General features: G+C 45.9%; 1 protein-coding gene across 3 annotated transcripts in view; it reads left to right on the forward strand.

Moving 5' to 3' along the window:
- Positions 1–24,442, forward strand: part of CNKSR3 (CNKSR family member 3) — a 74,964-nt gene that overhangs the window by 44,955 nt on the left and 5,567 nt on the right. For all 3 annotated transcript variants that reach the window (XM_070417433.1, XM_070417431.1, XM_070417432.1), the window contains 8 exons: positions 4,196–4,398; positions 4,924–5,011; positions 10,618–10,659; positions 13,397–13,516; positions 15,800–15,859; positions 20,213–20,281; positions 20,557–20,703; positions 23,510–23,634. In XM_070417433.1, coding sequence (XP_070273534.1) covers positions 4,196–4,398; positions 4,924–5,011; positions 10,618–10,659; positions 13,397–13,516; positions 15,800–15,859; positions 20,213–20,281; positions 20,557–20,703; positions 23,510–23,634 — 854 coding nt within the window. The remainder of the gene's footprint in view (positions 1–4,195; positions 4,399–4,923; positions 5,012–10,617; positions 10,660–13,396; positions 13,517–15,799; positions 15,860–20,212; positions 20,282–20,556; positions 20,704–23,509; positions 23,635–24,442) is intronic.

Here is a 24,442-nt window from a genome sequence, read left to right on the forward strand (position 1 = left end):
AAACGGGGAACAGCTACTGGTTAAGATTCCCAAACCAGTGAGCAGATGGCCCACAAATAGCTGGTCCTGGGGAGAGAGCGAGGAGAGAAACCGCCTTTGTGAGCATTGACCTTTGCGGGCCGGAGATACTTAGGGGAGAGACTTGGATTATGAGACGGAATCGGGGCCACTTCCCAGGGTTGAATTCAGAGTCTGAGCCCCGTTTCCTCCTTCTATCCTAGGGCTGAGGGCAGCGGGGACAGGCTGCTCTTTCCAGTGGGGTAGCTGTTCGCCACGTGACTCTTTCAATTACGATGAAATAAAATGCAGTTCCTCAGTCGCACTAGCTACATGTCAGGTGCTCAGTAGCTCCGGTGGCTACTGGCTACCATGTTTGGACAGTGCAGCTGGAGAACATTTTCGTTATTGGAGATAGTTCTATGGAATAGCACTGGTCTGGAGGGTGCGATTGAGAGTTAATGATGTGCAATTGTAACCCATTTTCTTTGCCAAATCAACCAGACCCTAGTTACCTGAAGACCAAGGCAGGGACAGATGTATTTTCTTGAGGTCGATGTAGGCTGAGAAAGTGGATAAAGCTGGAATTAGTGCATGTGTTAAGTGATGCCACCTACATGTGTGATTAAATGAAACAGCTGTAATGCATCTACCCGCCCAGGGTGTGTCTGCACACTCTGTACCCTTAAGGTTATTCACTGGTCACCATTTACCCACGGGGCAAATCGTTAAAAAACATCACCCTTTTCTCTGGGGAGAAATCATGCAGGAGGAATAATCTTTGCTGGCAGTTGGTTTTAACGTGATCTTTCTTATGAGCTTATTAAATGCTTTCAGGAAAACATAAAGTATATTTCTTAGGTCGTAATTTAATCGATGAAACTCGATAAGCTGGTTTTGATTGTATGTCTCTGACATTCATTAATCAAGAATGTTAGATCATGGACAGAACACGTGGGAATGGGGAAAGAAGGTAGAAGTTGTGTTAATATCTCCCTTCCTGCCCCAGCCAGTTTGGCTCAGTGGATGGAGCATTGGCCTGCGGACTGAAGGGTCCTGGGTTGATTCTGGTCAAGGGCACATGCCTGGGTTTCGGGCTTGATCCCCAGTAGGGGGCGTGCAGGAGGCAGCCGATTGATGATTCTCTCTCATCATTGATGTTTCTTTCTCTCTCTCCCTCTCCCTTCCTCTCTGAAATCAATAAAAAATATTTAAAAAAGATTTCCCTTCCCTAGAGTGTGTATAGTGGAAGGCACCGGAAGAGTGAGCATCTGTCTGTTTTGTTTTCTCCTGTCTCGTGTGTCTCTGCCAGACCAGGAAATGGCCCGAAGGCTGACTTTGAATGGAGTGACATCTCTGTGGAGAGTTTTTAGTACACGTGTTGACTTTCGGAGGCTCATTGCCTTTCTTGCCCAGTTTGTATTTTCTTGATACCTTACCTTCAAGCAATTTGTGAAGGAGACAGGTTTTAGGGCAAAGATTAGTGAACATAATCAGATCTGTTCTGAGAAATTATTCCTTTTCTGTCTCTCATTGTGGGCCACTGAAGTCCATACTCCTTTCCTGGTCATGTTTCTATAGGAGAAGTTCTTTTGAGCTGATACCATCAGTTTGTTTTCTTGTTACCGTGGAATGGAGTCATAGGGAAAGGAATTTCCCTGCCTTTCTTTGCTCCACCTTCCCTTCTTTTAAAAATTATTTTTTATTATAGCTTCATCTATTCATCCTTCCAGTCTCATGGCTTGTTTTTTTTTTTTTTTTTTGTTTGTTTGTTTGTTTGTTTTTTGGCGGGGGGGGGGGGGGGGAATAAAAAGAACCAGCAATTTGAGTGGAAATGAAAAGAATCAGTTAATAAGAAGCTGTTATTTTAATATCAAATGTGGTAGGTTTGTAGGAGATTGAGGTTTAAAGCTTCTTGCAACACTAACATGCATTTAATCCCCTTAGAGTTCAGGAAGTAACTGCTGTGTGTAGTAGTGAAAGTTCCCAGTAACTTATGGTGACGTTGGCATTCAGAAAGCAGGCTTTTCTGCTTTTAGTTCAGATCGCTTGCTGTGAGTTGGCAGGCTGAGTAATTGAGCGAATGAAGGGACAGTTCCTTTCAGCGATAGTCACCAGTCCTTTAGGACAAGCTGTGTCATGTGGCTCTTTATCCATTTGCTTGTGAGTCTGATTCTCTGAACTGAAAGGCCATGATGCAAGTCCATCTTTTCATTTCTGTCTTCTCTATTCAAGGACAATTTCATATGCTGGTCTCTAGAAAAGGACAGTGAGGGGAAAACGAATGAATGGAAGGTTCAGGGAGAACATTTCCGTTAATACAGAGCACTCATTTTTATTATGACATTTACAGTTTATTTTTAAGGTTTGCAAGAGAGTTTTTAGTTCATGGATCTGGGAGCTTTTTTTCTTTGTATTGGTACCTAACTCTTTTTCAAGATTTCTATCTAAATTAAAAAAATACTTTTTTATTCAGCTGGGAAGCAACATATATTGAAGCATCACATAAAAGCTAGTTAAAGTTTTCATTAAGGTAAAGCCTTGCTGTTATTGTTATTACCTTTGTTCATCTTGGGGGGAAAAAAAGAGCTCCCCGGTATATTTATGCTTTTGTTTATTGTGATCTTAAGACACGGCTGTCCTGGGGCGGTACAGATTGGGGCTGTGAGAGAGGAGGGGCTAAGGGACAGTCTGAATCAGGGGACAGAGCATTGCTCAAACCGAGTGGGCCTGCAGGCCTCTCAGAGGGTGAGGCCTGGCTGGCTAACGGAAGCTTCAAACACAGTAGAGGGGATGGGGCGGGTCAGGAGAGAACTGGCGAGTTAACCAGGTCGTTGGTTAGAGCTGGATCTAGGATCACTGGCCACTGTCCTTTTTTCTTGTCCCGTTTTCTGTGTTATCACTTTGCTCTTCCTTGGGCAGGAGATGTGGAAGGGGGGCATACCGCATCGCGACTGGAAGCTTGTACCCTCGTTGTGGATGGTGCGGGTTCGAACCCCACCCCTACCACTGTTTAGCTGTGTAACTGCAGAACTTACTGAATGTCTCTGTCCCCCAGAGAAAACATCATTTCCACCGGCACAGGCTGTTTACCTGAGATGGTTCTTGTCCAGCACTCAGCCCAGCTCCTGGCACAGAGGAAGTTGTCATGTGGGCCATGAGATTAGTCCCAGTGGTTAAACAGTACCACGTTCTTGCCGGGGGCGACTGCTGCCACAGTGTTATGTACCCCAGAAAGGTCTTCGCTTTTTGTTAAACTGACTAAACAGATGGCAATACAGAGGCTCATCTCCCACCGCCTGCCAGCGTCATCTCAGATTGATGTGGTGTTTCCTGGAATTTGTTCTTTATCAGCCAGGGCGGCGAGGCAATATTGTCACATGAAATTGATTTTTTTTTTAAAAGCACCCAAGTAAGTGGGGGCATCGTTCAGAAAGAACAGAGGCTAGAAGCTCCCGAGACGGAAATTACATCTCAGGTGAATTGACATTCAGCTGGTGCTGCTCTGCTTCTGGGAGAGTCTTCTCGGATGGAAACGCATCCACCCAGCCCCTGTTTTATTGCCTGCTGGGCTGGAGAGACAGTGGTGAGCTGCGCACACAGCCCCGGCCCTCGCTGGCCCTGCATCCCAGTGAGGATGGCGGCGGCAAATACAATGGTTCAGGGAGGTGACAGGTGAGGCGCCAGGGAGTGACCTGAGGGGTGTTTGGCAATGTCTGCAGAAATTTTTGGTTGTCACAACTAGGGAGGGGGGTGCTACTGCTATCTAGTGAGGATAGGACAGCTGAACAACCTGCCATGTACAGAATCCTCCTCCCACAACCCACAGAGTCTTCGGACTTTCAGTGTCGTTAGGACCCAGGTTGAGAACTCTGCTCTAGATAGTCCTGGGAGCCTCAAAGAAGAGCGGGGATGTTTGGGCTAATTTGGATGTTAGTGAGAGGGGCCTGTCCCTGCCAAGATCTGTCCAAAGAGCATTTGAAAGAGGAACTAGCAAGAACAAAGCCCCCGAGGCAAGAGTAGGCTGGGGGAGGGACAGTGTGGCCATTCTCGGTGAGAACAGCACTGTGGGCAAATGATAGAGGGCTTTGTGACCATGGTAGGAGTTACTCAGGTTACTCCGTGTGCTTTTGAGTTATGATGAGAGTTTGGAGACGATTAATTGTTTCGCATTTTTGTTTGATTTTATTTTCCACAGAATTATGGCCTTGAAACCGACAATATGAAGAACTTGGTTCTGAAACTGCGAGCGTCCTCCCACAACTTACAGAATTACATCAGTAGCCGGCGGAAGAGTCCAGCTTATGACGGGAACACGTCCCACAAGCCCCCCAACGAGTTCCTGACTTCGGTGGTGGAGCTCATAGGCGCGGCCAAGGCCTTGTTATCTTGGCTGGACCGGTGAGTTGCGGGTTGCTAGACTGTCCTGTGAAAGCAGGGCCCGAGCGGCACAGAGGCCTGTGCTTTGTTTTAGGAACACGAACCATCGTCCCTTTCCTTTGCCTCCCACGAGGCCTCTGCAGGCGTGCTGGGTCAGAGGGAGGTCTCCAGGTCCCCTTTGGGAGTTACTGGAAAGTGACTGGCAGGGCCACATTAACCTCAGCCCAGAGAAGCGCGAAACTGTGCTAACGTGTTCGACTGACGTTAAACATTAATGATGATTTGGTCATATGAAGGCTGTTGGTTGACTTCTGAAGGGACGTTAATTCTCTTGGCTCATTTTTAATGTATTTTTTTTTTTGGTCTAGCACTTCTCTCTTTCCTATTCAGATGCCTGATTTGTGTGTTTTGAGAGGAATGGTTACATAACACATAATTTAAGCCAGCCTGTTGAGGAGCTCTGCTTGTTGGCATAGTGTGGGATCCCAGTGGGGTTCCCTCCCCCATCCCCACACTTTTTAAAAGAGAACATGTTTTGCCTTCTAGGGCCCCATTTACAGGGATCACGGACTTCTCAGTCACGAAGAACAAAATCATTCAGCTCTGCTTGGACCTGACCACCACAGTCCAGAAGGTCAGTGGGTCGCTGTGGCCTCCTAACCGGTCTTTCCTCCCCTCTCCCTTTTCCTCTTCTTCACGGTTACGTGCAGGTATGAGGCTTCATGCTTTCTCTCTCTCTCTGTTCTCCCATTAGAACTGGGGAGAGATGATAGCCTTTAAATTAGAGGCATTGAGTAGATGGTTTCTGAAAATGGAACCAAACCAGCGGCCTTTACCTCAAAGATCACCTTCTCTAATTTCAGAATAGTTGAGCGAATGGTCCTGCACTTTCTCTGAAATGTTTGACCACTTAATTTTTTTAAAAATAGAAATTCTGGAGTAACTAAATTTAACTATAATCTTTGTTCTTAGTCTTCCTTTCGTTTTGACCTCTGGTGGTTGGGTTTATCAGTCAGGATGGATGAGCTAGGTTATGATTCAGTAACAAATAATCCCCAGCATCAGCGTGTATTTCTTGATTATCTAGATCCAAATGGGTCAGTTTGGGGAGCTGCTCCATGCTCTTCACTTGAGGACATAGGCTGGCAGAATAACCAGCATCTCCTGTTCCTTGTCCTGGGCAGAGAGACCATGGACCTCGGAGGATTGTACGCTGACGAATGTTCTGATTTGGACACGACACGTGTCAGTTTCACTCACAACTCATTGGCCAGGCCTAGGGCCAGGAAGATTTGTATCAGTCTAACTTTTAACTAGTTTCTGTGACCTGAACTTTAAAATATTTCTTATTAGACCATCAGCTCGTAGGGCACTTCTTGTCCTATTCCCTGGCACCTAGCAGACACTGTAAAATATTTTTGAATGGAGTTGAGGCTATAAAATGTAAGGAAGAGGTTGTTCTTTTTTCACATTTCATTTGTTTCTAAATTTCTGATTCCACATTAGTTCCCACCGCTGATTTGGCAAAAAGTGGAGAATGTGCTTTGCTCATTGCTGCCTGTGCCGTGTAACAGGTGCCGTTCTGAAGGGCCGGGCGCTTTCTTTTTGTTCCTGGAACATGGGGAGTGGAGTCTGGCTTTGAGGTCCAGTCCTGGGCAGCCATTGAACTTAAGGCACATGTGACTTCATCAGTTGCTTTCCAGGCCATGTTCTTAGGAGCGCAGAACCGCTGAAGTGGCTCTGAGTTTCTGCTCTGTTTTATGATGTGTAAAGTAATCTTGACAAAGCCAGTCTGATACCACTCGCGGTACATTAATCACCCAGCCACCGAGTCCTGGCATTCGTGAGGGAAGACGTTTATTTCTCTGACACCTTCAGCTTTCTTTTTCTTCTCTGCTTCCCTCTCCCCACTATATTCTGCCTCCTATTTTGATTTTTAAAAGAATTTACTTGTGATCAATGAAAAGGACAGTGCAAGAGTCAAAGTGAAACATTGTAATTAGCAAATGGGAACGTTTTGCTCATGAGTGTGTCAAACAATGGTTGTTGGTGCCAATTCAGTGCCAGTAGGAGTCCCCAATTTGGGGTGTGGTGAAGAAGGAAAAACTACTTAGTATAAAACAGCTCGATTGTAATAAAGTAGGGCTGTGAGGCAGCCCTGGGGCCAGGGCTCTCTCTGGCTAGACGGCGCTGCTCTGTGTCCTGCCGGACTGCTGCATTCTGTGCCCGTCTGCTCTGGCTTCTCCCCGCTGGTCTGCTCCCCTCCTGTCCATCCAGACTTCTTGGGTGTTTCAGCTCAGCCAGGGAAACAGTGTTCAGTCACTGGTGGAAAGGGCAAGTGCACTCTCCTGAGCCAGAGAGGAGCTGGCTTATATAGACAGAAGTCCCTGCCCCTGGTCTCTGATTGGCCTGTCTTCATGCAAATGAGGACTCCATATTCTCACAGTTTGATCAGTTTGCACTATCCTGATTGGTCAGAGTAAAGCTGCTCTGGTTGGTCAGAGCTGTGCAGCCCCGATTGGATGGCGAAAGCCTCAGTCCTATTGGTTGAAATAGGATTCTAGGAACTCCTTTATAAGGGCTGGCTCAGATGGCACGAACACAGTGCAGGCAGGCAGTGCGGTGCAGGCTTCTCCCTGAAGTGCCGTTTGTGTGAGAGACCCCTGTGTAGAAATGGCTGGTAGGTTCTGTTCTGTTTTGTTTTGTTTTGTTTTAATTTGAGCCCAGTTAGCCACCAGGAGCCCTTTTTACTAGGTATCTTCTTTTTCAGCGTTCACAGGTGCCTTTGTGTTTTATTTAAAGGGTCCTAGACTTTTGACTAATTCAGGCTGCCCTTGCTCAAGGGTAGGGAGAGGAGGAGAAAGTGATGAAGTTGAAGGCTGAGGTGGCATTTGTTTTCAGGAGATGAATCTGCTTTGCCTAAGCAGGTTGGTGTTGGCTTTGTAGGCGTTTGGACTGTTCCTTCCATAAATATTTATTGAACACTTACTATGTGCCTGCCACTCTTCTAGGCAGGGAATATCAATGAATAAGCAGATAAAAAAGTCCCTGACTTTATGGAACTTAGAGTCTCTGGGGGGAAAAGAAAAGGAAAAGACAAATAAACAAAAATATAAAGTTAGAGGAGTTCTTAGGAGGGAAGGTACCGGAAGTACTAGAGTGGAATCCTGTTTTAGGCCTGTGGCTAGAGTAACCCTTACGGCGAGGTGGACATCTGGGAAATCCAGCCAGTGTGACGCTGCTTGTCTGGACCGAATGGTCTTACTGCATCGTCTTAGGACGATGTGTTTTCCTTAGAGCCGGGCAGGTGATTGTATGAGTGATGATAACCAGATCTCCCCCTGGGAGGTTGAGGTCTGGGTCCAGTTACCTCCGGAGCAGGGCGCCCACTGAGTCTCCTCCTCACGGTCACCTGGCTTAGGGGGCCTCATGACATCATGGTTTTTAAATGTCTGTTCAAATGAATGAGATAAGCTGATGTTTAGAAAAGCTGGTGAGATTTTGTCTTTTAGGAGAAATTTAACCCAAATTTAAAGGATACTAGAGGTATTGTTTTGTTTGTTTGTGGTTCATTTTTTTTCTTTGTTTTCTCGTTGGTGTTCATTGAGCGTATGCTTTAGGGAAAGATAGGTTCAAACCCTGCCTCTCCCCTTAATTAGCCCTGGGACCTCAGACAAGTCACTGAAAACGTATGAGCCTCAATTTTTTCATCTGTAAAATGGAAATGCTAATATTTACCTTACCAGGTGATTTGATGAGATTTCTACATGGTATTGCTGAGAAAAAATAAAGGGTGGGTGGGTGGGGAATTGTAATAGGAAGATAAATAGTGACTAAAATATTTTTTTAATGTATGTATATATGTATTTGGAATATATACATGCATCCAAAAAACAATACACCAGGGACCATAGAAGCACAGTGGGGGGTTTGGGAGAAAAACTGAGTTTACCTTAGTAGGGAGGGAAGTGGAGCGAAGCCGTCCATCTATCCTCCCAAAATTGCGATGACGTGAAAACTGGAATCACAACGGTGAGAGCCGGGAGGACAGTGGCAGGTGCTGATTTCCAGTGTGGAAAGCAATGAGAAATGTAAAACCCAAGAAAACAGTGGAAACAAGGCTAGCCCTGAAAACAGGCGAGGAGAAAGCCAGGAGGCCATTTTCTGCGTCCTGGTTGGGAATCGGTTGTGTACTGAGTGTCTGGCACATGTTACCACGTATACTTCTCAGCAGCTCTCTGAGGCCGATTTGATCACCCCTGACTTCCAGAGAAAGAAACAGAAGCATGGGGAGGGGAAACAGGTAGTCAGAAGGCAGCATAAGGAAGGGCGTGGAGGGAGGGGCCGCTGCTGGCTGCCCAGGCTGGGGCTCTGCCAGGCAGGCTGGTCCCAGTCTGCAGGGCCAGGTGACCGAGCAGTGAGACAGAGCTCAGCCCATTGTCTGGCTCACGAGGAGGGGACTTGGTTCCAGGACTCCTTTTTCCATTCCGCGGCCTTCGTGCCAAACAGCATGCTGTCGGGCCTGCAGCTGCTTCCCTCCCCCGCCCCCGGAGGAAGGCGTGTGGGGGCCCACGTGCATGGCGGTGAAACGCGAGCCCTTTCTCACACCGACTCCAGCCATTCCTCTCGCCTCATGGCCCTGTCACCACAGGGAGAAAGCCATGTTCTTGGCGGCTTCTCGGATCCCTCAGAGGATCAAGTATGAGGAACCGTGAGGTCACACATCCGCCTTGCCTCGTGGGTCCCGGTGCGTGGAGAGGCGCTCTCTGCCTGTGGGTGATTATCTCCCGGTGATGACGTGCTCATATCATTTTGGGATTTGTAGGGAAAGGTCATAAATACAAATGATTGGTTCCATTTCTGGCCTAAGAGCACAGAAGGGTTCTGTTTTTCTGGAGCTGACATTTAGTTAATGATCTGTCCTTCACAGGGTGTTGACAGGGGATGGGCCATCGTGGTAGTTGCTCTTTCGTGCCACCCTCAAATCGGAGGAGGAAAAGCGCCGTTTCGAGCTCTAATTGACACTCATGTTTTACAGAGGCTGTTCCCGTGGTTAGAATTTATATTAGACTCACAGTGTAGAAATGCATTTCTCAGTTTCTTTTCATCCCCCTTTTCTCACTCGGCTGCTCTTTTCAATGATTGTTTCTCACATGTGTACCAGGGAGAGACATTTTTGGAAAAACGTAAGAAGACCCTGAAAATCAGATGATGAAATGACCGAGGGTAGAAAACGGTAGCTCTTTCCATCCCCACTCCCGCGTGACCTCACATGACTTGGTGATTGAAGGGAAACTGACAATTCCAGCTGAGGTGATTAACATCCTCCATGTACATCAGACAATTAGCATCTTCCCTAGAATGCCCCGGCCTGGGATTATACTTAGTGGTGCTGAAAAAAATGGAAGAATGGCGCTGGCCTCCCTTTTCTTCTGCGTGCACTCGGCCTCCTAGCCTGGAGTCCTGGGCCGCAGCAGGTTGTAGAAACGGAGGGAGTTTCGCTTTGGCTGCTTCTGGACAGGACAATGGTGGTTCCTATAATCGGCTAACCCGGTTCATGCAGCTTCAAGTCTTTTGTTCTTAAGCTGAGTAAATAATGCTTTGCGTTCCAGCCCTTTATTTAACGTCATTAATAGCATACCTCAAGACCACATTTTTGGCACTGGGTTAAATGAATGTTTTGTTGAACCCTTCTCATCTGTTAAGGACAGAAATATCTGATGTAATCTCAGTGGTGCTTAAAATAAACGTTGGTGGCTGAGCCCTTATTTGAAAGCTATTCTTATAGGCAGGCCCAGAGCTAACGACGCCTGGCTTGTTGGTCGCGTGCTAGCTGAGCCCCAGGGTCGCATTTGGGAGCCTTCGTCAGGTTTCGTGGACCTTGGCTTCTGGCTTAGTCTCCGCACGGTCTGGACAGCAAGATCTCAGCCCAGTGATTTTTGTAGGTTTTTAGGTTAATTAATCAGTCAGATGGGTTCCTGGGTTGAGAAGGCCTTTGCGTCATGATGGAGCAGAGCCTTAGGAGGAGTCGAATGGCCACTCCATTCCCACTCTACCCTCTCCATCCAGGTATTGCTTCCATCCATCCTTCTGTCTACCCAGGACTTCTCAGACTGCAGGGTGGGGGACATGTTGGGGACCATCTTGGCTGCAAGAAATATCTAGATAGCTTAAGCCAACAGTTTTAGAAAAATTTTAGTTCTTGTATTTAGTTTTCATTTTTCTTCTTCCCTTCTTTAGGATTGTCTGGTAGCAGAAATGGAGGATAAAGTTCTATCCGTAGTAAGTATACGTTCTCAAAGTTACTGCAAAATTCCCTTTCCCAAAACAGTGAGAATTACAGGAATTAAAGCAAATGCATTGTGGTCCGTTACTTCAGGATACACTTTGAAATATTGGCTTTCGGGTTATGGGTCTATTCATGTAGATGGAAAGGGAAGAATAAAAGTTACTTAACAACAAGACCAACTACTGTGCAAATGCCTGTGCTGAACTTGGATATATTGGGATCGCTCTTCTGCTTTTTGTTTTTTCCTATGAACATTTCATCAGTGTGCAGTTTTACTTAAATGGATGGCTAGCCTGTTAATCAGGGTGACACTGATTTGCCGATTTTACTTGAGGACGGTTTTGATTTAAAAAAAAGTTCTTGGCAAAAGCCTTCTGATGCGGGGGATGTACTGTGGCTGTTTAATGGCATTTTGTAACTATTCATCATCGCTTCCTCCTTTTGACATGAGCTAGCCTGTGCTCTTTTGATAAGGCCTTGCTCCTACTGATGTTGAGGAATTTAGCAGCGAAACTGCTATAAATATATTTTCCATAAATAGGGAGGCTAAACAAATTGGAGGAATTAAAAAAGTGTCACTTGTTGGATTCTCCCCCTTGGAAAAAAAATCACTCTTTGGAATTTCCTGATTGTTTTGGTTGTTTAATTTTGAAAGGTTAGATGGATCTGACTGGGGGGAGTGACCACATGTGCCCACTGTGATTTCTACACAGAGACCGTTGACATTGTCTCCAGAATTTCACTCTGTCAGTGTTTAGCATTCAAAGAATGCGAGCATCACCATCGTCAAAAAAGATCATGGACCTGAATTTAAAACACAAAAACTATCGCCCTGACCGGTTTGGCTCAGTGGATAGAGCATCCGCCTGCGGACTCAAGGGTCCCAGGTTCAATTCCAGTCATGGGGAAGGAACCTTGGTTGCGGGCACATACCCAGTAGGGGGCGTGCAGGAGGCAGCTGATTGATGTTTCTCTCTCATCGATGTTTTTAACTCTCTATCCATCTCCCTTCCTCTCTGTAAAAAATCAATAAAATATATTTTTACAAATAAAAAAAATAAATAAAACATAAAAACTATAAAACTCCTGGAAAAGGAACAGGAGACATTCTAGGTGACCTGAGGTTTGGTGATGAGCTTTGAGGTACAACACCAAAAGCATGAACCATGGAAGACAAATCGACGAGCTTAGACTTCATTAACATTTAAAACTCTGCTCCATGAAATGCAATAAGAGAAGGAAAGATAAGTTCCATACCGGAAAAAATATTTTAAAAACACATATCAGATAGAGGAGTTGGATCCAAAATATACAAAGATCCCTCAAACCTCAGTAATAAGAAAACAAACAATGCAATTAAAAAGTGGGCAAAAGATCTGAGCGGACACCTCATCAGAAAAGATGTACAGCTGACAAAGAAGCATCGGGAGCGATGTTAACATCACGTCTCATTAGGGAACTGAATTAAAATAAGACTCCACTGTACACTGAGTAGAATAACTGAAGTTCAAAACACGACAACACCAAATTGTGGCAAGAACATGGTGCAACAGGAACCCTCACCCATTGCTGCTGGGAATGCAGCATGCTCCAGCATTTTGGGAAACAGCCTGGCAGTTTCTTACAAAATTAAACATACTCTTAACCCTGTGATCTAGCAGTTGCCATTCTAGGTATTTATCTGAAAGAATGAAACACTTATATCTACAAAAACTTGCACAGAATGTTATAGCAGCTTGGTTCATAATTGCCCAAACTTGGAAGCAACCAAGACGTCCTGCAGTAGCTGAACGGATAAACAAACTGTGGTCCATCCACACAATTTATTGCTGAAGAGTATTTGGCAATAAAAAGCCATGAGCTCTCAAGCCATGAAGAGAGATGGAGAGACCTTAAATGCATGTTACTAAGTGAAGGAAGCCAGTCTGAGAAGGCTACATGCTGTATAATTATAACTATTTGACATTCTGGAAATGACAAAACCATGGAGACAAAAAAGATCAGTGATTGCCAGGGATTCATGATGGGGGAGGGGGAGAGAGATGACGAGGTGAAGCACAGGGGATTTTTGGGGCAGAGAAACTATTCTGTATGATATTGCCATGGTGAATACAGGATACCATACAGTTGTCAAAACCCATAGACCTGTACAGCACAAAAGAGAACCCAGTGTCAACTATGGACTTCAGTTCATCATAATCTCTCAATATTGGTTAATCAGTTGCAACAAATGTAACACTAATGCAAGATGTTAACGATATCTTGTTATTATTAATTACACTATAATAATATAACTATTGGAAACTGGGTGGAAAAGAAAGTATGGGGGAACTCTGCACTTTCTGTTCAGTTTTTCTGTAAACTGAACTGCTTTAAAAGACAAAACCGATGAAAATAAAACAGGTGCAGGTAAAAAGACTTGACCCTTGTCACTATTTGGTATGTAGAGAATGTGAATGATCATCGATTCCCAGCCTGCCAGCCGGTGCCTGAGTGGCTGTAAACGAGATAATAGGAAAGCTGCCCTGTGAGGCAGAGCTGACAGTGGCACATTCCCACAGATGCTGATAAACATGGAGTTACAGTGCCATGCGTTCGCGGAGCGGTTGTGGACATGATTGCCGGCCAGAGCTAAAGATGATAGGCGAAGCGCGTTGCTTTAAAACCCAACTCCAGATAAACCTGGTTAATGATTGAGCCTTTCCTGACGCTTTGCCTCTCCAACTCTAGGTCAAGGTTTTGAATGGCATCTGTGACAAAACAATCCGCTCTACCACGGACCCTGTCATGAGCCAGTGTGCGTGCCTGGAGGAAGTCCACCTGCCGAACGTCAGACCCGGGGAAGGCCTGGTAAGCACGCCGACAGCAGTCACACGCCGTCATGTGTGAAAGCCTTTTCGTGATGCCCCCTTGCTTTCACTATCGATAGAATTCAGTTAGACCGTCCCCCGTCATGTCGCTAGGAATTTGCCATCTTCACCTGTTTGGTAGGTTTTGTGGCTTCAAAGTATAAAAATAAGATCTGACTTTGGGTGGTGGGTACATGGGGCAATATACAGATTTGTAGCATCGAAATCCACGCATGTTCATGTGGGCCAATCTCACCCCAATCCATTAAATAAGTAAAATTTAAAAAATAAAAATAAATAAGGTTTAAAACTGCCCACTCAGACCTTGAAGGGATTGTCTCCACAGCTTCACTTTGAGGACTTAGCAATGCAGGGACGTAGACAACAGTCGCACAGAGGAAAGCTGGTCTCGGTGCAGAACAGCAGGTGCTCCGCAAGTGTCAGCGCTTAGGACGGAGGAGAGGAGGCTGCTTGGAAGGAGTGACTCTTACAAAAACACTCAGCAATGCTTCACCGGTCATGTCTGAGCGCTGTAACACCAGGCCCCGAGAATACACACAGGCAGATGCCTCGCTACCTAGCTCAGCACCTGGACACTTGGATTGCCTGGTCTCTGGCATGCAGCCCATGCGATTAACATGCTGAAGTTTAAGTGAAGGAACCCTGAGGCCCATTGGTGAGCTTAGAGGCTTTCGGTCAGGGTTTAGCACCAGCCCGCAAATGATTTAACCTCTTTACATGGCGGTTTCCTCCTCAGTCAAAAGAGAATAATAATAACAGGGCTGTTGAAAGCATTAAGTCAGATGATGGCTGCTGAGCGCCAGATGCTGGACACATAGTACAGGTGCAGTGGTTGGTGGCTATGGCTACTGTAGCTGCTGTGGAGGGAGGAGGAGGAGGAGTAGAATGGGGAGGAGCCAGTGAGGAACAGGTGGAGGAGGGAGAATAGGAGGAGGAGGGAGAGAGAGTGCCTAGCAGCTGTGTGAAGATATCAAGGCAGTCTGCTCTCAGACAGAAAACCAAAAAGCAAGCCAACATCGACAAGCCCTCATTCTCATTAAGTAGAACTATGTATGCGGAGACTGCTCAGCTTCAGAGTGAATGGTGGATTATAACAGACTGGGCAGGAAGGTTTCTTAGGGGGAGTTTATAGGTACATGAAGCGGAGAAATGGCCTGAGTGGGCAGAAATGGAGCTGCCATTTCAGATGGTAAAGTTATAGCAATGCTCTGGGTGGAGGAGTACCGCATGTGGGGAGAAGCTGCTCACTCTGAGGATGAAAGCAACCAGAGAGGAGAGGAGTGGGGAGACCCTGAAGGGCGAGTTCAGGGTCAAAATGACTTCTTGGGAGGATCTACGCTATTGTGGTATTGATACCTATTTGAGCCACTACTCTGCCCAATCAACTTTCTGCTCTCTTTCCCCATCTTATAAAAGCTCAGTAGCCCAACCGGTGTGGCTCAGTGGTTGAGCATCAACCTGTGAACCAGAAAGTCACGGTTTGATTCCCTGTCAGAGCACATGCCCGGGTTGCAGGCTCGATCCCCATCGAGGGCATGCAGCCAACCATGATTCTCTCTCATCATTGATGTTTCTCTCTCTCTCTCTCTCTCTCTCTCTCTCTCTCTCCTTCCTCTCCCAAGTCAATATAATCAATAAAAGTATATTTTCTAAAAAGTTCAATAAACATTTTTTTATATCTGACATGTCAAACTGCAGAAACGTGTCCTCGATGACATGGCGAATTCACTTCTGAATGTGCCTCGAAGGCCCGTTAGGAAGGAGTGTATGTATCTTAAAAACGGAAGGGTGCCTGCTTCTAGTTTACTTCCTCTGTAGTGTTGGTAACCATCTTCGTTCATAATCCTGGTCTGGGTTGTTAGTGGCTTGAGTAAGTCCCCTGCCACGACTGCTGATCTCAAATGTAACTGACTATATTGTGTCGCCAGACAAAGAGGTGGTCAGGAGAGAACAGTCCTCGTTTGAAAGGCCTCATTCATGCTGCGGGGCTGAGAAGATTCCTTCCAAGTCCCTAGAGCTATGGCAAAATTCGGGGTGCCTGGGACACAAGCAACAGCATCAAAGAGATGCCGCTTCCCATTGCTTTCACGAGTGTTTCGGTTGGCGTAGCTGTCCTTCGCGGCTCTCAGGGTCGTGTTTCACAATGTTTCAGGAGGCTTAACAATGAGTATTGTTCTGCAGGGACTGCCTTTAATGTTCGATAAGCTCAAGTCCCACTTGTGGCTGCATTTCTGAATGTTAATATATTTGTGACTCCCTCTAGGGCATGTACATCAAATCGACCTACGATGGACTGCATGTGATCACTGGAACCACGGAGAACGTAAGTGCCTGTCCGTTAACTGGAAGAGCTATTGGATGTTTAAGCCAATTAGACACAGAGACCCACACTTTTCATTCGAATGTGTGTCCGCTGTTTTGTTATCTGTAGGGAGGGCGTGGGTGCCCGTGTTGCTTATTTCTGTTGCTAGTACACACTGCTTATCACCAGCTGCTGTCAATTTATTATTTAAATTGCCCTTTATTGCTCTTGTTCATGTACCTTGCCCAGTTTCTACCCCCACCCCCTTGTGTTAAGTATTCCTTTTGCACCCTGGAAGTGTTCATGCATGAATACAAAACAATGATCTCTTTGCTGTCGAGAATCACTCAACAGAATTGGTAAGCAGATGTGTAAAATATGGTGTGTTTTTCTGGTTCAGTGGAATTTATGTGTCACCAAAGCAACTATTTTGGGATGTTTGCATGACATAGATTCTTTTTGTAGAGTTGTTTTTCATAATATTTGGCATGATAATGCAATTTAGCCCCCCCCCGCCCCCCCTCCAGCCTTTGAATAGAAAGAGCAAGGCTGTTTCTACTGCAAGAGACTTTGTACACTGTCATCTTTCTTTTGGAAATTCTGCTACATGAATGGTATTTCTTTATAGCCCTTCAAACATTTTGAATTTGTGAGAAGTAGAGCTAAGTGAATGCTTTTTTTTTTTTTTTTTGGCAACCTATAATATGGCTAGCTTTTACATGACATTGATATGAAACTTAGAGTGTTTGACTGGCTTCCAGGATCTGTGTAAAGGAAGCCTGTGTCTGTGGAATTAATCTACTGTTTAATCACCTAAGACAAGAGGAAATGATTTCTTAAAATAGAAGAAGTTTGGTACCGACTTTCTAATCTGGTGAAAATATGTGTTGAATTTAGAGCTTCAGCTGCTAGGTCTTTTGATAAAATAAAATGGCATGAACTTTGATGAGAGTTTGTGACACACAGTTGATTTTTGTAGTAAGAAAATGACATTGCTTAAGGCAGTCAATGAATTATAGATAAATTGTGTGGTTCTGGCAGATGGAAAAGTAGAAGATGATAGTGTCTTTAAGCATTCTCTGTTGAGCTATACTGAGAACTACTGGGAGGTTTTTTTTATTGAATGAGAGATATGGGAAGGGGAAGAGAGAGAGATAGAGGGAGAGAGAGAGAGAGAGAGAGAGAGGGAGAGAGGCATTGACTTGTTATTCCACCTATTAATACATTCATCGGTTGACTCTTGTATGGGCCCTGATCAGAGGTCTAGCCTGAAACATTGGCATATCGGAACGAGACTCTACCCGGCCTGGGCATCACTAGGAATTTTTATACCACCTCACCTGATAGGCAGTAACAGTACTGCTTTTAGGCTGGGGAGGGTGCAAAAGAAAAACTGCATAAGGATTACGCAGTTCATCTCTTATCTTTATCTGGCATTTTGTATATTTCAGCTGCACCATGACAAGAATATATTCGTGTACCGCTCAGTGCGTTGTTTTAGGGTTGGATGGATTCAGAAGGACGGTGAATGTTATTTCAGTTTTTTGAGGTGAAGTTTTGCACTGGTGATCTGGTGATTGAATTAACAACCAGACCTGTGTGGTTCCAAATTCTCTGGTCTTGAAGCCATTTCAATCTTAGATATATGTGTAGAACACTATAATATTTTTTCAGAAGGCACACAGATTTTTTGTCTTCACAATGCACCCCCCTTTTGTTTGAAGGATGAGAGTTGAATGGGAGACTAAATAAGTTGCTTTTGAACCAAATGAAATGTCAAACATCATGATACATTTCCTAGAATTCCTACCAGACTCATAAGACTGGATGAGTGATTCAGGGTAGTTGATCCAAGTCATCCAGAGAGAGGTGGTTTCCATCCAGCTAAAGGTAAAAAAAAATGAACACTTGTCTTATCCTATTTGGTAATCCATTTGAGAATGTCATTCATTCTTTCAGACATTTAGCCATATTCACCGAGTTCCTGGAATGTGCTGAGCACTCGCTAAAACTTGTAGATGAGGGTGGGAGGTTAGGTAAGAGCCCACTGCTCATGGGCTTAATCTGGATCTTTTACCGTTCGTGCTGGATGAAAGTGCCAGCCACGGGTCAGCTTTCCAGCTGTCATGTAAGCTCTCAGTGACTTCACAGTCAGAATGTCTTCATGGAAGCCTGTGGTGGGTGGTAGTGGGCAGAAATCAGCCACTGCATTGCCAAACCCATGGTTTCCATAGTCCTCTATCTTGGACTCCAGGCTGAAGCAATGTCAGGGGCCATCTCAGTCCCCCAGTCCTCCCCCCACTTTTTTTTGGAGGTTATCTGAGAAGCCACTATAATTTTTTCAAGGTCAGGCTGAACAGTATCTAGTGATTCTCTATCAGGCTTCTTTTTTGATGTTGGTCAAAACCTTTACAGGAGTCTTGACATACTCCTGTCCCCCCTGACCCCCTGAGATGAGGTGGGCATTAGATTAGCTTCTGAAGAATGGATACATTCTTCTTCAGGTCATCACCCTTCTGCTGCAAACCAGAACAAGCATCGTTTTTCAGCAGCCCGCCTCCTGGTGAAGATAGGCAAGGGCTGTTGCCCTGGGGAGACTTTTGGTATCGGGCTCTCTCTTTACCAGTGTTCTGCCAAGCACAGCCCTTAATCACTTGGTAGGTCATTTGAGAAATGAATGCATGGAGATCCTTAGCAAGGGGAGTCAATTCAGGACATTGGCTTGTTTTTTTAAGATTGCACATCTGTAAACAGGGGCTCCCTGGCCTCGAGGCCATCTTTTATAATGTGATGCTTACCTTAAAGGAATCGTTAGCCCAGAAAGATGAACTGGAAAAGTTGGTCTGTCGCTGTGGGTTAAGCACCTGACACACAGGGCAAGAAGGAGCATTGACACGTGCATTTATTTTTAATTCCCTCTAGAGAGAGATTGGAGGGAGGCCAGCTCCCTCTGCTCTCCACAACACTAGTCTCTCAGGTGAGGCGCTGCTGGTTGTCACGGCAGCATGTTAAATGTTTTTTACAAACAACAGTCACACCTGTGCTTTGTGTTGGACCTAAATGAATCAAAGGGAACGTTTCCTCAGTTTCATGCTGCTTTTGCTCATTTCTTGTTGAGCCTGTCACAACAGTTGAGTGAGAAAATGAAGCAAGCATGTCTTGAGTTTAGTTCAGAAGCCCCACCCCCCGCCCTGTTTAGAGGTGCTATTTTTTTTTTTTTTTTTTAAGGAGAGTTGTAAATTGTTGGCAATTCAGCCATTTATATAAGGTACCAAATAAGATACTCTGGCCTAGACAACATTTGACTATCATTTGAAATCAAAGGCTTATCTTTTCCTTCTCTTTTGTTCATATAATATATCTTTTTTAAAAAAATATGTTGTTTTTTTTTTAATTGATTTCAGAGAGAGGAAGGGAGAGGAAGAAAGAGTAGAAACATTAATGATGAGAGAGAATTACTGATCAGCTGCCTCCTGCATGCTCCTTTGCCTCCTACATGCTCCTTACTGGGGATAAAGCCCGAAACTCAGGCATGGGCCCGAACCAGGAGACCTCTTGGTTCATGGGTTGATGCTCAACCACTGAGTCACACCAGCCAGGCCATGTAATATATTTTAATTATAAATGATTCTAGTTCAATTAAACGAGCAAAAATACTATGGCCAAAATATTTTACAAGTAGATTAATCAATATATCTATATGTACACACATGTGAATATATCTATATTTGCAAATTTTTAATAAACTATTATTTGGCAAAACAAAGCCTGGAAGTTTGTCTTGACACCTGAAATGTGTTTATTTTGAATTCAATCTGAAAATGAAAAGAATTTAAACTTGTTGTCTCTAACAAATTTTTCTCTTTTCACCATCTTTCTATTCTAATACCACTGTGACAACCTGTAAAACAAGGCTGAGGAACAATAAGATTTAGCTTTAACAATCACTTACTAGGAGGTGGGATGACACAGTGATGGAGTGATGGTCTTTACATGTTAAACAGTGGGTCAGCTTTCACAAGATTAACTTTGCTAAGAGTAAAGGTAAGGTGTCTTTTAGATGAACCACTGGCTTTTGTCGGCTCATCATGTCGACAGTGTGCCCCACTCTCTGGTAGGTGACGTGACCCAGGCTGTTGTAACTGGCAGATTGTCTGTTATAACAGACCCCGGATAAAATATAACCCAAGTATTCGTTCGCCAGGTTCTACAGACGATGTAGTTGCAGGGAACACATGTACACCATGTAATAAATTTCTTGAGAAAATTATATTTCCATTGCTCATTGTCTACAGAAGAAAGAAGGAGCAAGAAGTGAAAGCAGAAAGAAATATAAAGCTGAAAAAATAAGACGCATCTCTCTGTTTCTAATAGTCTCCTGCGGACAGATCCCAGAAGATTCATGCTGGCGATGAAGTCATTCAGGTTAATCGGCAAACTGTGGTGAGTTTTTCACTGTGAATTAAGACTTAATGTTCCCCTCTAGAACTTTTAACTAAATCCAGAGGCATTGTGCTTGAATTTTTAAATTTTTCACTTTATATCCCATTTTCCATCATTCTAAGTAGTGCTAAGATGAACATATTTGTATCAGCCTATTTATAGCTATTTGCTCACCAATGTGACTCTATCCTTGAGACACATTCATAGATTTTATTATTTTATTTTTTGGCCTTATTTCTGAGTGAGTCCCCTCTCTTCATTTTCTGTCTTTGAAGGTGGGATGGCAGCTAAAAAACCTGGTGAAGAAATTGAGGGAGAATCCCACCGGAGTCGTGTTACTGCTGAAGAAGCGCCCCACGGGTTCCTTCCACTTTACCCCCGCGCCCCTGAAAAACCTGCGCTGGAAGCCGCCTCTCGTGCAGGTATGTGGTCCAGTCCCCCTGGTGGGGGTAAGCCTTCGCCTGGGGGTAGGGCCTGGACAGTGCTAAGTGTCTGAGTTGTCCCCAAAAAGCAAGATGAGAATTGGGAGGAGCTTGGTGTCAGGAGTCTGAGCATGCATAATTCTCCTGGAACCCTACTTATATGAAAATACAGTCTAGCTTTGCACCGAACAATGTACTAGCCACTCGCCACGTGTGACTATTTAGATACAATTAACAGTCCCGTTCCTCCAGCTCACTGGCCACATTTCAGATGTTTGGGAGCCACCTGTGGCTGGGGGCTGCCTTCGCTGCACCAAGTTCATTCTCTGCCCTCTCTCTCACTTTCAGTGCACACTGACGTAAGGTTTCCAGTTTCAAGGCTAACCTTAGAGAGACCACCTGGGACTGAGTCGGGGGGGGGGGGGGCGGTGAGGGGGTGGGGGGGGCGTGGGGGGGGTGGGAATAATCCACAAGGTGCGAGCAGTCATCCATTGTTTAGATGTCGTTTAGAATTGCCAGTCTTGGGTGATAATAAGCAGCAGACCGAGTTCTAGTGAGTTTTATTATTTACATCAGTCCTTAGCCTTTGTTTCCTAAACCATGGATGAAAAGCAACGACATTTGAATGCCCTTTGCCCTTTTCTAAGATTAGGATGGCAATTTGTATGTAACTGATTTTTTGCCAAATCTTCAACTGGAAGGAACGGTAGTAATCTCAAGCTGTCCATTTGGATGCTTGGTGATGCACAGAGCACTGGGAGCACATTTACTGTGTTCCGTGTGTGTGTGTGTGTGTGTGTGTGTGTGTGTGTGTGGTGGTAAATAACAGGACGTGGAGAGTGGAGCAAGGAGGGGCATGGAATTGGAATCCCTTCTTAAGTAATAAGTGAACAAATCAACCACACCCCTGATGCTTCTGTGTGCATTGCTCCGTGCAAGGTGTAACATCTTTCAATTTTGGGGTGATTCTCAGAAAGTGGTACTTGACATCTCAGAGGTCGTCCTTCATCATCGGCAGATGATGGGGTGACTGCCAGCTGCTGGGTACCCAGAACAGAAGTCGGGCTCTGAAGAAGGGGATAGGGGGGTGGGCCGGGTGGGTAAGGCACCCTTCCCGTGGAGGTGGGAGCACTTTGGAGCCTGGGACGCCAGGCGGGGTGTGGCAGATGGGCGGGCATGTCCCAGAGGAGACAAACGCTATTGTTGGGGCGCACCCACAAATGCCATCGGGGAAGGGTGTGTCTTACGCAAGGTTTCCTAGAAGCAGAACGTGTGACAGATGCTTGTGAAACTGATTTCTGAGGACATGTGCTTCAGGTGAGGGAGGAAGGCAGGCAGATAAGGAGCCGGAAGCCAGCAAGGTGGCGTCTCAGGTACAGCCTAGCCTCGGCCTGTTATACAGGTGGAACCACAGAGCCACCGGCTCCTGTAGCTGTGCCCAAAAGGGGAGCTGCCAGTCGAGGGCTATTCTCCAGAGAAGGGGACAGCTTTTAGCAGCCGACTCATGGTAGCTGGGCCCGCTGGCTGCAATGGCCTGTGGGTATACACGCCCATATCCCTCCTGCAGGAGTGTGTGATGAGACACGCCCCCCACCCCTGCCAAGTTTTGTGACAGGTGTGGGGGGGAAGACCATATTCACATAACTTTTATTACAGTACTAGAGGCCCGGTGCATGACATTCATGCACTGGGGGGCGAAGGGGGGTCTCTCAGACCGGCCTGTGCCTTCTCGCAGTCCAGGACGCCTTGGGGGATGTCTGCCTGCCAGTTTAGGCCCGCAGGGAGCGGGCCTAAGCTGGCAGGCGAACATCCCCCTTGGGGTCCTTAGAGCTGCCTTAGAGGCAGGAGAGGCTCCCCCTGTGGGAGTGTACTGACCTCCAGGGGGCAGCTCCTGCATTGAGCACCGCCCCCTGGTGGTCAGTGCTCGTCATAGCACCAGTTGTTCCACCGTTCGGTTATTTGCATATTAGGTTTTTATTATGTAAGATATTGTTCTATTTTATTATTACTTATTGTTATTAATCTATTACTGTGCCTAATTTATAAATTAAACTTTTCATAGGTATGCATGTATAGAACAAGTATATTTTACATAGGGTTCGGTACTGTCCAAGGTTTCAGACATCCACCGGGGGTCCTGGAACATATCCTCCTGCATAGACAGGATGGCACCCAGATTGTCTGAGTTCGAAGCTCACGCTCCCAGTCAATGATAACATAGTTAGCCATTTGTATTCACTCACTCGTCCAATCCTCACTGCCACCCTGTGCAAGAGGTGCTGTCAGTATGGCTGTTGTAGAGGAGGAAACGGAGGCACGGGCGGTTACATTATTTGTTGAGAGCTAGGATTTTAACCCAGGCACCTATTTACGAACCTATTTCTCACTAAGCATCTAGTCCAGTGATTCCCAAAGTGGGCGCTACCGCCCCCCGGTGGGCGCTGCAGTGATCCAGGGGGGCGATGATGGCCACAGGTGCATTTGGGAGCGATGAGTAACTGCTATTAAAATTTAAAAAAAAATTAATTTCCAGGGGCTGAGTAATATTTTTTCTGGAAAGGGGGCGGTAGGCCAAATAAGTTTGGGAACCACTGATCTAGTCTTTCGGGACTCCCAGTGAATGGTGAGTGTCTCAGAGAAAAAACAAGCTGAATGTAGCTAACAGCTGTCAGCACGCACCGACCTTGCGGCCTCGTTACCCGGGGTGGGGAGTGGGGGAAGGTGGCGCTGGCTTTGGGGAGGGGAGACGCGCGCCAAGAGCAGTCTCCGGGGTAACCTCCACCCTGTGCACCTGCTCCTGTTCCAGACCTCGCCTCCGCCCACCACGTCACAGTCTCCCGAGAGCACCATGGATACCTCGCTGAAGAAGGAAAAGCCGGCCATCTTGGATCTGTACATCCCTCCGCCGCCGGCCGTGCCCTACTCTCCCAGGTAGGTCCCTGTCCGGTCCCTGTCCGTGCGTGTGGTGTGCATGCCACCTGTTCGTGGAGAGTCTGAGTGGGTGTGAAGATCACGAGGAGAAGAAGCATCGCCGAATTCCATGTGACAGGGCTGAGTCTTAAAATTGCAGTTCAAGAGTGCGACCCTAGGAGTGGGGGCTAGGGGATAGGGATGGGGGGTGGATGAAGGTGGTCATAGGTGCAAACTTCCTGTCTGGCACGAAGAAGAATTAATGTCATTTTCCTCTTCTTTGAGTCTTGGTTTGCCTAGAACGTATTATAGCATGTAGAGCAGTCGCCGTAGGTGATCAGGGCTTTCTGGTTGGGAGATAGAACTCTTCCTTGTAGACAAAGACTGGAGTCATGTGGCCATAGGATCCTACGTGTGTTTAGAGGCATTGCCTTTGCATATGCAAAACACAGGGGTGTCACTGATGGTCAGTGTGTGGGCTGTTGAAACTGTAGGAAGGACACCCCCCCTCTAACTCCCAACCCTGAGTGTTCTTGTCTGGGTCTCAGTGACTGGTCACAGGGCAGTGGTAAGACAGAGGGCGATGTATATAGTGAGCAGGAAGAGGAGCGAGAGCTTTTAATCTACTTGGGGAGGCACATATGCTTGTGTGCTCCCCCCCCAACACATGTCATGTCATTAGTGAAGGATATTTTCTGAGGCATGAAGAATGCAAATGGTTACAGAGAATGAGGGGTGAGTCATGGAAGCTTTGTGAATGGGAAGTTCTAGTCCAGGTTGAAAAGTGTGGAAGGAGACAGATTCATGGGGGAAGGGGCACATAGGCAGC

This window comes from Myotis yumanensis, unplaced genomic scaffold, assembly GCF_028538775.1.
Source record: "Myotis yumanensis isolate MYYU_CA2020_CCGP unplaced genomic scaffold, mMyoYum1.0.hap1 SCAF_6, whole genome shotgun sequence".
Lineage (NCBI taxonomy): Eukaryota > Metazoa > Chordata > Mammalia > Chiroptera > Vespertilionidae > Myotis > Myotis yumanensis.